The sequence below is a fragment of the Chiloscyllium plagiosum genome, chromosome 6 (assembly GCF_004010195.1).
Source record: "Chiloscyllium plagiosum isolate BGI_BamShark_2017 chromosome 6, ASM401019v2, whole genome shotgun sequence".
Taxonomy (NCBI): Eukaryota; Metazoa; Chordata; class Chondrichthyes; order Orectolobiformes; family Hemiscylliidae; genus Chiloscyllium; species Chiloscyllium plagiosum.
In genome coordinates, this window is record NC_057715.1 from 102,933,636 (window position 1) to 102,948,271 (window position 14,636).

Genomic DNA, 14,636 nt, shown 5'->3' on the forward strand with positions numbered 1-14,636 from the left:
TGCTGCCTGACCTGCTGTGCTTTTCCAGCACCACTCTAATCTTGACTCTAATATCCAGCATCTGCATTACCCACTTCTGCCAGGTTTACATGACAGTTGACTTGTGTTAAGTGTTTTTTTCAGTTACTCCAGAACACCATACTTTTCTTTCATACAGAAATGGAAGGAGCTCACCTACAAATAGGTCAGACGACAATCTATAACAATTTGTCCATAGAATCATACAGCACAGAAACAGCTAGTCCATGGTGATCAAGTTTCCAAAATTAAACTCATCCCACTTGCCTGCATTTGGCCCATATCCCTCTAAACTTTTCCGATTCATGCGCCTGTCCAAATATCTTTTAAATGTTCTAATTGTACCTCCATCTACCATTTCCTCTGGTAGTTTGTTCCACATTTGACCCACCCACTGTGTGGAAAAAGTTGCCCCTTAGGTCCCTTTTAAATCTTTCCCCTCTCACGTTAAAACTATGCCCTTTAGTTTTGAACTCTCCCATCCAAGGGAAAAGACCTTTGCTGTTCATCTTATCTATCCTCCTCATAATTTTATAAATATCTATAAGGTCACCCCTTAGCTTCTTACGCTCCAGTGATAAAAATCCCAGCATATCCTCCCTCACCTGATAACTCAAATCCTCCAGTCCTGGAAACATCCTGGTAAATCTTTTCTGAACCCACTCCAATTTAATAATACTCTTTCTACAGCAGGGTAACTAAAACTGCACACAGTACTCCAAAAGTGGCCTTACCAATGTCCTGTATAATGTGACATCCAGATTGAAAGCAAAGACAAAAATTAGATATCTTGATCAGAAAGTCTCTCAATGCTGATAATGCTGTAACTTGCTCTCCGTTAGAATCATATAGTACAGGAGAGGCCATTCAACTGATCATGTCTGTTTCACTACAAAATACACTACTACCTACACTAATCACACTGTCTTGCACTCAACCCTTAGCCTAGTGTGACGAACCTGTTCTTTGACAAGGGTATATTGTCCTTGGTTTGTTTCAGAGAGGTTCAAAACGACCCAAGGCTCTAACTAGGGTGGGTTTGAAGGGTTTTTGGGGCCTTTTTTGTTTTCCCCTAACAGATAATGCCTCCAGCCTCAGCCTTTCATGTCTTAAAAAGGTATAATCAAAGGGGAGTGGCCAGCTAACTGTGCAGGTAGCCTTCGTTTAGATTCGAGTTAGTTGCAGCTGCTGAACTCCCTCCTCTGATTTGAAACCTGTCAGCTTTCTGTTTAATTTTAATCTTCGTGCTAAGGGCTGTGTTTATTGGGATTGCAAGTATCTTTGGAACAGCATCATTACGTCAGGATAGTCTGTCAGGTTTTTGGGATAGGATAAGTTATTCGGTATTCTATTTTCTGTTCTTTGTGTTTCATTCTGTAATTTTGTTAATAAATTCCGTTTGTTTAAAACTTGGCAGTCGGATCAGCTAATTCACTCTGGGAATATCCACTATACACTTACCTGAAACAAACAGCAAAGTCGGGCCTAGTCCTGAATAATTGTAAGTAATCTAATCTAAAAAAGTAATCTAAGTAATCTAATCTAATAGAATGACACGTCAGATGTTTTACTTTCACGTCAGGAAAACCGGATTTATGGGACAGAGTTTCACAGCTCTGCCCTTCATCTGAATAAGCAACACTCCATAAGACGTGATTAGCAAATTCTGCTACCTTTGGTCCACTGCAAGAAGCAATCCACCTTTTGATGCAGACCTCGATATTCACAGAGGAAAAGCAGCCACCACTGATTCATAAACTCTGGACAGAATAACGTCAAGCTAACCTTTCAGGGCAAGGATGCTGCTTTTGGAGGCCTGAATTCTCAGCGCCTCGTTGGACAGTTGTAAAACATGGACAACAATTAAGGATGTTCACCAACTTTCATATCCTGGTCACCTCATAGCTTAAATCTCAAATGAGGCAGTCCTCTTAAAAAAACATCTCCTTAAGACAAAATAAAACGTTTCATCAACGGTTTCTGTTTTTTCTTCACAGTCTCCCAAGGATGTGGTCTATTACTGAGCAATGGTGACCTCACCGATGACTAAAACAAAGAACTTTGGATGCTGGAGATCTGAATCAAACAAAAACAGAAATTGGTTGAAAAACTGCCAGACTTACTGAGCTTCTCCAGCAATTCCCATTTTTGTTTGTCTTCAAAGACTTGGGCACACTTGCAGGATGGAAGGTGGATGGATCCATGAGAATTTTCCAAGTGAAAGATAGCATGGTGGCTCAGTGGTTAGCACTGCTGCCTCATAGTGCCAGGGTTCTGGGTTCAATTCCATCTTCAAATGACTGTCTGGAATGTGGAATTTGCACATTCTCTCCGTGTATGCATCAGTTTCCTCCCACAGTCCAAAGATGTGCAGGTTAGGTGGATTGGCCATACTAAATGGGTGGCACGGTGGTTAGCACTGCTGCCTCACAGCGTCAGAGACCCGGGTTCAATTCCCGACTCAGGCGACTGACTGTGTGGAGTTTGCACATTCTCCCCATGTCTACGTGGGTTTCCTCCGGGTGCTCCGGTTTCCTTCCACAGTCCAAAGATGTGCAGGTCAGGTGAATTGGCCATGCTAAATTGCCCATAGTGTTAGGTAAAAAGGGGTACATGTAGGGGTATGGGTGGGTTGCGCTTCGGCGGGTCGGTGTGGACTTGTTGGGCCGAAGGGCCTGTTTCCACATTGTAAGTAATCTAATCTAAATGACCAATAGTGCACAGGGATGTGCAGGCTAGATGGATTACTAAGGGAGATGCAGGGTTATGGGTGGACTGCTGTTCAGAAGGTTGGTGCGGACTCAGTGGGCAGAATGGCCTGCTTCCACACTGTAGGAATCCTAGGAATCTAAGTATTTGCTAAGCCGATGGATTAGCAAAACACCCAAAGCTCAGCTTTTAATCGTGTTTGCTAGCACGACATGAAGAACTTTACACATAGATTATCATACCTTAGTGTGTTTGTTCAATATATCATTTCAGTTGCATGACACTGTAATCTTTTGTATAAATTCTGTGTCTTATGGTCCTGTTCCACAGCTACCTGATGAAGGAACAGCATTCCGAAAGCTAGTGCTTCCAAATAAATCTGTTGGACTATAACCTGCTTTTGTGTGATTTTTAACTTTCTTCACACCCAAGAAACCCTAGCCATTGTCAGAGAGAAATAGCAAACAAGACCATGACAATCATTGACTACAATGAGCCACCAACACCAAAATCAACAGCCCACAATGACATCTGATAACCACCTCATATGCGGCACAACCTGTCTCTAACAGATTAGAGTCTTTAGCGATCAACAAAACTGCACCATATGAAGATAACCCATTGATTTGTTACATGGCCATCCTCTTACATAGATGGAAGGATGCTGAAGACTCCTTTCAGCTTTCTATTGTTCTGGGTTAATTCAAAACTTTTGTCAACTGCCTTCTTTAATAATTGGCAATAAAGGATTAATTATATTACTCAGTAGCTTGTAACCCAGTTGTGCAGATTTCTTGAAACAGTGTGGGTGTGACTCGATTAACACACCCAGAAAGCATTACAGTCACACCAAGAAATTAATTTCATATAATCGTTTTTCATGAGTAGTTAATCAGAATAATGATATATTATAGTTACTGTTATTATATCTTAAGTACCACTAACTATAATTGTATTTGTGTTAACGAAAACTAACATCGTTGTGGAACTGTAATCTCTGTGAGACACAATGAAGCCTCATTAGTTTATTTAAAAAGGGATTAGAAAAACAAATTATAAAATATTTTCATAGAAAGCTTGGCAATTTGAAGCCTATTTTTATACAATAGAACCTCCAGAATAAGTCAAAAATGCAAATTCCTATCCAATGTGCTCTGTAAAAACACATTTTGAATTTTTAGTGGGCTGGATTGAACTATAAAAATACATTCAATAAGGCGTTTTGATCTTCCCTAAGGCTGTTTAGGTCGAGAATTAGAGCTGCAAGATTTTAATATTACTTGGAATGGTCTAGAAATATTAAATATTTAATGTGATGATAGTCAGATTGAAAAGTATGCAATTCACCAGACTTGGGAATTTCCCTGACCTACTTCTACTTATTAATGTACTTGAGCATAGGTTGTGTTCCGTGGCTGTTGAAATTGCTTCTGTCAATAGTGTAAGCCTTTATCAATGTGCCTGAGTCAATCTTTACCTCTTTTAGTTCAAACTGTTGTGCCCCACCTACCCTTTACATTAAATTTTAATAACCTGTTTATTACTTCCTGAAGTCACTTAGTGTTCACATTATACATAAAAGAGAGGGGGAGAAAGAAACAAAGAGGGGGGGAGACACAGAGCAAAGAAAAATAAGCAGAAAGAGAAAGAGACAGTAAGAGAGATAGGGATATCAAGCTGGAACTGGAAATTCGAGAGCACCTGCTCTGCCTCACCCAACAAACACTGCACACCAATGGTGATGTCTACAGCATCACAGAGACTGTCAGAACTCATTTGACTAAGGATGGCAATGCAAAAATGTTCTGGAACAGCTAATAATCTATGTTTAAGAGGACTGATATGATATTTTACTTGATTTATTCATTTTTGTAGTGAGCATCACTGGTAAGGCTAGAATTTATTGTCCAGCTATCATTTACACCTTACCCCCTCCCCCTACCCTATCTTCTGGTAATAAACAGATTTTTTCCAAGCTAACATCAGTTCTGAGGAAGGGTGGCTCAACCTGAAATGTTATCTCTGATTTCTCTCCGCAGATGCTGCCAGACCTGCTGAGCTTTTCCAGCAATTTCTGTTTTTGTAACATCTTGTCCTTTCCTAGTTCCCCTAGAAAGTAGTGGTAAGGCACTACCTGGAACTACGCAAGGACAACTAGAGTGCGGCTAGGAAGGGAGTTGCAGGTTTTCATCGAGTGATGAGGAAGGCAAAGCAATCTACTTTCAATCTGCAGGACAAGGTTAGTGGGAAGACAGGAAGCAAGTCTGTTTGGGCAAGACAATACTGGGACAGTTAGAAAGGGGAAGGGGTGGCAAAGGAAATAATTGCCAATGTCTGGGGAGAACATGCGGGAGAAACCAATAGCTGCAGAGGGGGAGGAGATGATGGGGAAGAAGCCAGCCCCAACAAAGGGAAAACTGGGAGAGAAGCTGCCAAAGATAGCCTATCAACAAAGGAATACCTAACTACCTGGGAAGCAGGAAATCCTGAAGGCATAGCAATTAATTCCTTGCAAACTAGTTTTTTTTTAAATGAAATACACACGTTACTGAAATAAAAACTTTCATTGCTAACTTATGATTGGTACCTTGAGCCAATTTAAATACTGCCATGGCAATGAAGGGATATCTCACTTACTGAGATATTGAACTTTAAACACAATGTGGCCTAATTAGACTGAAGGGTCTGTTTCCATGCTGTGTGACCATGACTCAGTGTGTTTTTATAATAAAAGGACGTGTAGCCAAAAGATGATGGTGGATGTATATTCGGTGGTAACATGGAAACAAACTTGTCTGAGGGATAGGAAACAAAGTTATGGGTAGTTTTCAGTCTGGAGGAAGGTTCATAGTGGAGTTCCCCAGGGAAGCAAACCATTGGGACCTTCGTTTTTCCTAAATGACCTCGATCTTGGTATGCAGGAAACAATTGGAAATTTTGTGGATGACACGAGACTCAGAAGAATTGTAAACTGCGAGCAGGGTAGTCTAAAACTTCAAAACGAGATGGACATTCTGGTGTAGTGGGTAGATAGGTGGCTGATGGATTTCAATGCAGTGAGGTGAGGTAAAACATTGGCCAATTAATGTTTTATGTGATCCGTCAGCCTCAACAACAAACCCACCATAAATGTCTTTGTTCTCAATTAGGCTATTTAATTCTTTTCAATAACTTTCATTCAAAATCCAAATACTATTTGCTGCAGGTTGTTACTGCAGCGACTGTTATGAGGTCAGCCAGGTGGGACTCATAGAATATGAGTTCCCTGATTGGGGCTGTTAAGCTGATCTAATCAGGGAGCTCTGCCTGACAGATATAAACCCGAGTGTCAGAGGTTGTGTTCACTCAGAGCTGGCTGCGAGAAAGCTGAATCAGTGTCAAGTACTGTGCACACGTAAACAAAGGGTAATTTGTTGATGGAATTCCAGTCTCTGGGGAATCATTTCACTTACAATAAAATAGATGATGCTAACGGCAAGCAGTTTTCTTTTTGGTGCTTCAGCTCTGTCGCCGCCTTTCACATCCCCTTTTGTCCACCTTTTACATTTAATTTGCAGTCAAGGAAATTAATTTCATTTAATTTTTCACCTTACCCATTCCCTTCAGATGAGTCATTCAATAAAGGTGTCCAATCATTGAAATCATTACCCTGTGACTTGGAGTTGAAGTGTTGGTATTCTAAATTCCTTGTTGCATTGGACTTGAGCCTAAAATAAAAAAAGAATGAAACAATTTAGTTTGAAGATCACTCAGGCCTAGAATTTCTTATCCGCAAGACATGCAATAAATTTTGTCATTTTGGTCATCGATCCATCCAATGCTAATTATTTAAAGAGAAAAATAAAATGTTGCATTTGCATCATGTTTTTTTTATGACCATCAATAAAATGTCCTAACATGATTTATAACAAATTCACTGGTCTGGAAATTTAGCAACTGTTGTGTAGGAAAGGCAGGAACTAATGTTCAACAGCAAACACCCACAAGCAACAATGTGGTAATGACCAAACAATTGGTTTGATGATCTGAATTGAAAGATGGATCGGCATCAGAGGACCAAGCACAGTGCTCTTCATTTTCTTCAAAAGTGAACCATGTCATTCTTTATATTTGCCACCCCACTCAAAATGCAGCACCTCCGATGGTGCGGCAGTCACTGCATACTGAACTAGTATGTCACCCAAGAATGATGTGTTCAATTCATGGAAAGGGGTCTTGAAACTGGAAAGCTTAGTGTCTCAGAGGTGACAACTGAGGCACAGCTGACACTCCAACATTTATTCCGGAATATCCTGGTTTTAGACCATTAGACCATAAGACATAGGAACAGAAATTAGGCCATTCAGCCCATTCAATCATGGCTGTTAAGTTTCTCAACACCATTCTCACACTTTCTTCTTGTAACCCTTGATCCTTTTGATACTCAATAACCTATCTATCTCACTCTTCAATATACTCAATGATCTGGTCTCCACAGCCTTCTGTGGCAATGAATTCCATTGATTCACCACTCTCTGGCCAAAGACGTTTCTCCTTATCTCCGTTCTAAAAGGTCATCCCTTTCCTCTAAGGCTGTGTCTTCAGGTCCTAGTCCCCCCTACTAATGGAAACATCTTCCCAATCTCTACTCTGTCCAGGCCATTCAGTATTCTGTACATTTTAATTAGATCCCTCCTCCGCCTTCTTAACTCCATCGAGTGTAGACCCAAAGTCCTCAAACATTCCTCATATGTTAAACTTTTCAATCCCGGATCCATTCTCATGAAGTTCTTCTGAACACGCCCCAGGGCCAGTACATCTTTCCTGAGATCTAGGGCCCAAAGCTGCACACAATACTCCAAATACGGTCTGACCAGTGGCTTATAGAGCCTCAGAGGTACACCCCTGCTTTTATATTCAAGTCTTCTCAAAATAAATGCCATCATTGCATTTGTCTTCTTACTTGCCTACTTGTATTTGCCTTCTTGCAAGGTTTGCCACAGCAACAGATCAGAGGCAAGGAAACCAATGTCCACTCAAACTTGGAATGTTCACCTTTCTAATGGATATGGTAGCGTAAGAAACCCTAGCGTTGACTACCTTTCCATCTGCCTGTCCGTACAGAGCAATTCTAAACTATGTAAGCACTATAATGGCTTTCCCTAAGTAGATTAGATTACCTACAGTGTGGAAACAGGCCCATCGGCCCAACCAGTCCACACCGACCCTCCGAAGAGTAACCCACCCAGACCCATTTCCCTCTGACTAATGCACCTAACACTATGAGCAATTTAGCATGGCCAATCTACCTAACCTGCACATCTTTGGACTGTGGGAGGAAACCAGAGCACCCGGAGGAAACCCACACAGACACGGGGAGAATGTGCAAACTCCACACAGACAGTCACCCGAGGCTGGAATCAAACCCAGGTCTCTGGTGCTGTGAGGCTGCAGTGCTAACCACTGAGTCACCATGCTGCTCTTGAGAAGCTTCATTGAGAATCTGAGGTTTCCAGCTCACTTAAACAGCAAGGGCTCAAGAAGCTAATCAGACCCATTTGATGGGTATTGTTGATGCCCAGATAATCTAGATCAAACTTGAATTACCAGAGATTGAACTATATTTATCTCAACTAGTTACCTGATGAAGGTGCAGCATTCTGAAAGCTAGTACTTCCAAATAAGCCTGCTGGACTATAACCTGGTGTTGAGTGATTTTTAACTTTGTCTACCCCAATCCAACACCGGTGTAGGTAGGTGCATTAGTGGGGGAAATGTAGAGCAATAGGGAAATGGGACTGTGCGGGTTACTCTTCGGAGGGTTGGTGTGGACTTGCTGGGCCGCAGGTACTGTTTCCCCACTGTAGGGATTCTAATTCTAATCATTCTGTAAATGTAAATGGACAAAAGATTGGATTGATGCTATAACTCTGTTTTGTGCTGCTGACATTAACCAATTTCAGTTCCTCTCAAAATGAATGCCATCATTGCATTTGCCTTCCTAAATGTCTGTTTAGGTATGCCTCCTTGTTAGGTTTGCTACAGCAACAGATCAGAGGCAAGGGAACCAATGTCCACTTAATTAGTTTCAGGCTGTTTGCACACCTTAAACCATGTGGAATCATGACCATTGCTTGCCCAGAGAAGCAAAAGATGCGTACACACTGAGTGGTTATTTCTAACAGACAGTCCATGTTCTTGCAGTTTCTGAATTTGATTTCACGTGAAATGAGCCTCTTGCAGGTACTGATTTTAGAAGTATTTTCATAACAGTTCAGTCTAAGTGACTCATTGTAAAAGCCGGCATTAATCCATGAAATTCATGATCACCATTGATCCTAAGGAAGTGACAGACCTATGGTAGCTTCAGCAAGGGGATAGTGGAGCTGCACACCAAAGCCGCTGGAAATTGCACCTAGGTACAAGTAATGGTGCAAGTCATTTATTCAATAATTTCCTCCTCTTCCTGCGACATTCTATGGTCTTTGCAACAGCTCATGTCCCAAGACATTCTACATGATGAACTAGAAAGCAATTTCACCATTTGCAACAAAGTTACCACTCCATGATTTATGAGTTAAGATTTAAGTCAATAGTGCTTTTAAAAGAAAAGTTTCAACTGATTCGGCTGATGGCTTGGGACAGTAATTTTTCTAAACTCCATGCATGTTTTGATGGTTTTCTGTTCATTACAATTTTGTATTCCCTTAAGTCATCAGCAATTCTGAAACTAATTGCACCCAGAGTACAATTTTTCACAGCACCATCCCTTTATTCAAACACTGAAGTAAATTCCCTTCTCTATCACAGAAAGGATGTGACTTAGTCGTGCCTTCAATTACTTGTTTGCAAAATCTATTTGCGTCTTTCTTGAGCCTTCCTACAACGGAGAGCCTTCCTGCAATTTTTAAGTTTATAAGCAAACTCTCCCAGTCTGGAAATTTAAAAAAACAACTTTTCACACTGAGGTAATTGAATTGTTAACAGTTCTAAGCCATCTTCCTTTAAGTGCAATTGTTGTAGGCATCCATTTTTAGCCAACACTTCTGTAAAACTGCTTGGCTGACACTAAAAACATATCCAATCTATAATTGTTTCCCTGGTTAGAATAAAATGTAATTTCCAGAACCTTCTAACTGAAACCTAATGCACTGTACTGTTTATTCTGTACTTATAAACTTCGCTCAAATGTAAAAACAGTTCCACTAACCTTCAAGAGCTAGTTCTCTCATACTTCCTTTACATAACACCTTGGCTACAAAAATACTTACAAGCTAATCATTAAACCTTTTCGTACACAGAAAACCCACATGCCACTAGTTCAATATTCAAAATCTGAAATAAATGATATTTAAATATATATAAATCATAGACCTTGCAATATAGAATCAAGTCCAACAATAATCTAGCCAGAAAAATCTAATGAATACCAAGAGAGGAATCAGTCAGATGAAATGTTAAACTGAGGTCCTTATTGCCATCTCAGTTGTACATAGAAGATCCAGGGCACTATTTCAAAGGAGAGACAGGGATTTCTCCACAATTATCTGACCATCTTTTATTTAAAATCGATCATCTGGTCATTAGCATATGACTTTTTTTGATGGAAATTGTTGTATGCCAAATCATCCTACATTACAGTAGTAAAGACACTTCAAAAGAAGTGCCTTAAGACAAATTTGGGAAACCTTAAGGCTATGAAGGACACCCACCATAAATAGAAGAGGTGTGCATGCGCATGTGTGTGAGATTGCTTTTCCATGGAGGCCCTACTGGAGCTTTCTGATGTGGATTGTGATACAACAAAATGATCGCCAACACGTCCTGAGTTGATTAGACTAATTACAATTCTGCTTCCATAATCCTCCAAATACAGGGACAGCAAAAACCATTTTGGTGCAGGAGTACAGGATTTTACTGGAGCTTTTCAAAGGGGCTGTGATGCAGAAAACTGATTACTATTAGTTCCTACATTGATAAGGTCAAAGAAAATTTAGCTACCATAACCCCCGGAATACAAAGACTTTTCTTTGTGTCAATTTGTTAGCGCTGCATTAGCTATTGAAATTGTGCCGAGTGCAGGAATGGTTTAGGGAGCAAAACAATCAACAGGCTTTGAAATATTGAAGTGCAAAAAGTTGGGAAAGGAGTGCATTATTTGCTTCTCCCAATGGAGGCCTCTTTTCAATCAATATTTGAAGAAAGTGGAGCATACTTGAAGTCTTCTTCCAGATCATGGTGGAGAAGGATTAAAGAGGAATATATGTGGCAACAACCTGGAAATGTATATCTCTGTTACTGTTTCCACAGCAACAGAAGGCAATGGGAGGTGATGCCCTATTGGTATTACCACTGGACTGTCAATCCAGAGCCCAGGTAATGTTTTGGAGACTTAGGTTTGAATCCCACCAAGGCAGATGGTGGAATTTGATAGTTTTTTTTAAATCTGGAATTAAGACTCAAATGATGACCATGAATCCACTGTCAATTGTTGGAAAAAAACATCTGGTTCATTAGTGCCCTTTAGAGAAGGAAACTGGTTTGGCCTACAAGTGACTCCAGACCCACAGCAATGTGGTTGCCTCTGAACCACCCTCTGGGAAATAAATGCTGGCCTAACAACTGTCATGCAATATAAAAATCAATACCACTACTTTAGTCCAATGGACCAAGGAGCCAACTAGTTATATGTGAGACTTCCTTTGCTAAATTGACAACAATTTTAAACACTAATGAGACTTAATTATTTGGCACTTATGAACTGCAGACATTTTAAAAATGAATCCCACCACAAGGACATCCAGCAATATTATCATAAATTGAAGATATCATGGAATGCTGTAAGTATCGATACACGCACTGAGTTTAGAAAATAAAACAACAGTGTGGCAGTTCTGTAATGTGACTGAGTAGCTAGACAATCCACTTTCCTTAGCAGAAAAACATTAATCTAACTTGATAGATATATAAAATACATTCTTTGTGAAGCATTTTGATCATTGAAAACATTAAATGGATTAGAGTCAGTCACATAATTTGATTTTTTTTAGATATTGTTCATTAAAAGAAAATTGAAAAACCATCAAAATGATAAGTCACCTCATGGCTATCGTTCACTTTTTTGAGTTATTGACCATCATACCTCTATAAATTTCTTCTTTTCATTGTCCACACTGAAGTAGAACTTTTTTCTGCATTATTAAAAAGATTGACATTTCAAGGAAAGCAGGGTGCATGAATCATACTGTGTGGGCTGATGGTCCTGCACTTTTCCCATCTATTGTATCCCATTGCCAGCAGTTACAGTATAATTTATAGTCAGTAACCAACTGGCAATCGCAACCTTGAACTCTAATCTTCAAGTCTGAGCTTGGATGACCCTGGAAGCAATAATCCTAGCATCCATGCTTAATGTAAACTAAAACACAGTGAAAACCAGTATCCTTTAAAATCCCAACTGAGTAAAAAGCCTGGTAATGTTGAGATGCCTGAGTCACACTGGTCGTCAAAGTATATTGCATGTACCATGCACTGACTTAGTGCAGTTATGCAAGCAATCAACAACAAGGTTAATACATGACCAAGTGGTTTTGTTTCATTCATTCTTGGGATGTAGGCATCGCTGGCTGGGTCAACATTTATTGCCCTGCCACTATTTGCCCTTGAGAAAGTTGTGGTGAGCTGCTTTCTTGAACCGCTGCAGTCCACATGCTGTAGGTTGACCCACAATGCCATTAGGGAAGGAATTAAAGGATCCTGACCCCCCAGAGACAATAAGGGAACAGCAAAATATTTCCCAGTCAGGATAGTGAATGTCTTGGAGAGGAACTTGCAGACGGTTCTGTTCCTATGTATCTGCTGCCCTTGTCCTTCTAGTAGAAGAGCTGGCTGAGGATCTTTGGTGAATTTGCACAACACCATTAGCACCTTAATAATAATTCTGCAGGACAAGAACAGCAAGTAAATGGGAATTGAGGACGCTGTTGGTAAATGTGCTTACAACGACAGCAATTTCAATGCTAATTAAAGAGGAGAACAGCATATCCATTAGAAAGCATTCTATGCACCACGAGGACAGTGATAGTCAGCTATAATACAGTCTGCATGTGCATAATCTGCTTTAAAATAGAAATCAACAATGAATCAGGACTGATGAGTCTGCACTACACGCACCTTTACAAAATCTGCTGTTCTCCCCACACCCACTTCAAAGCACAGTGAAGCTGTACCTTCAGCTTACAAATTGTTGTTTTGCAGACTTAAGCCTAATTTTAGCAAATGCAATACCATTTCTGCTTTGGAAGCAAAAAAGGAGCTGAAAACACAGATTATGGGAGAACAGGTGAGCACAGCAGATGCTGCTCAGGAGCAGGAAGACACGCAAAGACACGTGGATCTTAGTTCAGAGCTGCACATGGGCTGACTGCAATGAGAGCAACGGGGTCAATCAGAAGGTAGCGATTATTTGTCACCGAGTTTATATGATGAAATCGTGGAGGTTGTTCGAGGAGGTGATGCTGAAGTGCGGCGACACTTTTGCGTATAACACAAGGTTAAAAAACACTTTTCTCTGGATTTTTTATATACATGTGACAATACATCTAAACCTAAAGAAGGAGAGACTGGAAACAATAACGAGTTTCACACATCTGAGAAGTTAGATCAAGAAGTTTGAATAGGAAACTTCAAGGATGTGGGGAACAAGGGTCAACAAACCTCCAGATTCTTGAAGGACTGAGGGGGTGCGGACGTGGTCCCTCAGTCAGAGGCCTGGCTGACAAACTCAGCATCAGGCTTTGTGCCAAGAGGATGGTATACACTGGTACCCCTTTTCTTGTTGTCAGCCCCATTAACAGCCATCCAATTCCAAACTCGAAGTAGAAAAGTGTGGCATTGGAAAAGCAGAGCAGGTCAGGCAGCATCCAAGGAGCAGGAGAGTCAACGTTTCGGGCATGACCCCTTCATGAAGATTTCCTGATGAAGGGCTTATGCTCGAAATGTCGACTCTCCTGCTCTTTTGGATGCTGCCTGACTGGCTATGCTTTTCCAATGCCACACTTTTCGACTCTGATCTCCAGATCTGCAGTTCTCACTTTCTCCCAATTCCAGACTTTGGCCATCACTCACTCACTTGCCACCAGGGATCCATTAACAATCCCAAGCCTCAGATGGCCTCATCCTACCTGGGAGCCACTTTAGCAAAGTCGCCACCAGGTTTCTGATCCTGAAAATGGCCCACCTTGCCTAAGTGAGGTGACAAGGGGCTCTGCCTCAGCCCTCCAACTCGTCACCAGGCTGCCTTTCACCTCCACTGGAACACATCTGCCTGAAAAGGCGGTGGAGGCAGGCTCAACTGGGGCATTCAAGAGAGCATTGGGTGCTTTTTTTTGTTAGCAACTTTGGGCATGGATGTAGGGAAAGGCAGGAGATTAGCACAAGGTAATAGATCCAGGTAGACCGATGGGCTCAATGGTCTCCTCCTGCACCACAATAATCCTGTAATTCTGTGAAAGGCTACTCAGTGAGAATGCGACTGCACCCAGCCAGAGAGTGCTGCCCCTAGTCATAGAGTCATAGAGATGTACAGCATGGAAACAGACCCTTCCCTGCACCACAATAATCCTGTAATTCTGTGAAAGGCTACTCAGTGAGAATGCGACTGCACCCAGCCAGAGAGTGCTGCCCCTCGTCATAGAGTCAGAGAGATGTACAGCATGGAAACAGACCCTTCGGTCCAACCTGTCCATGCCGACCAGATATCCCAACCCAATCTAGTCCCACCATGCCAGCACCCGGCCTATATCCCTCCAAACCCTTCCTATTCATATACCCATCCAAATGCCTCTTATATGTTGCAATTGTACCAGCCTCCTCCACATCCTCTGGCAGCTCATTCCATATACATACCACCCTCTGCATGAAAAGATTGC

At 41.2% G+C, this 14,636-nt stretch overlaps 1 protein-coding gene across 3 annotated transcripts in view; it reads right to left on the reverse strand.

The window, feature by feature from the left end:
* Positions 1-14,636, reverse strand: part of oca2 (oculocutaneous albinism II) — a 526,553-nt gene that overhangs the window by 425,541 nt on the left and 86,376 nt on the right. For all 3 annotated transcript variants that reach the window (XM_043692287.1, XM_043692289.1, XM_043692288.1), the window contains exon 3: positions 6,321-6,434. In XM_043692287.1, the coding sequence (XP_043548222.1) occupies positions 6,321-6,434 (114 nt within the window). The remainder of the gene's footprint in view (positions 1-6,320; positions 6,435-14,636) is intronic.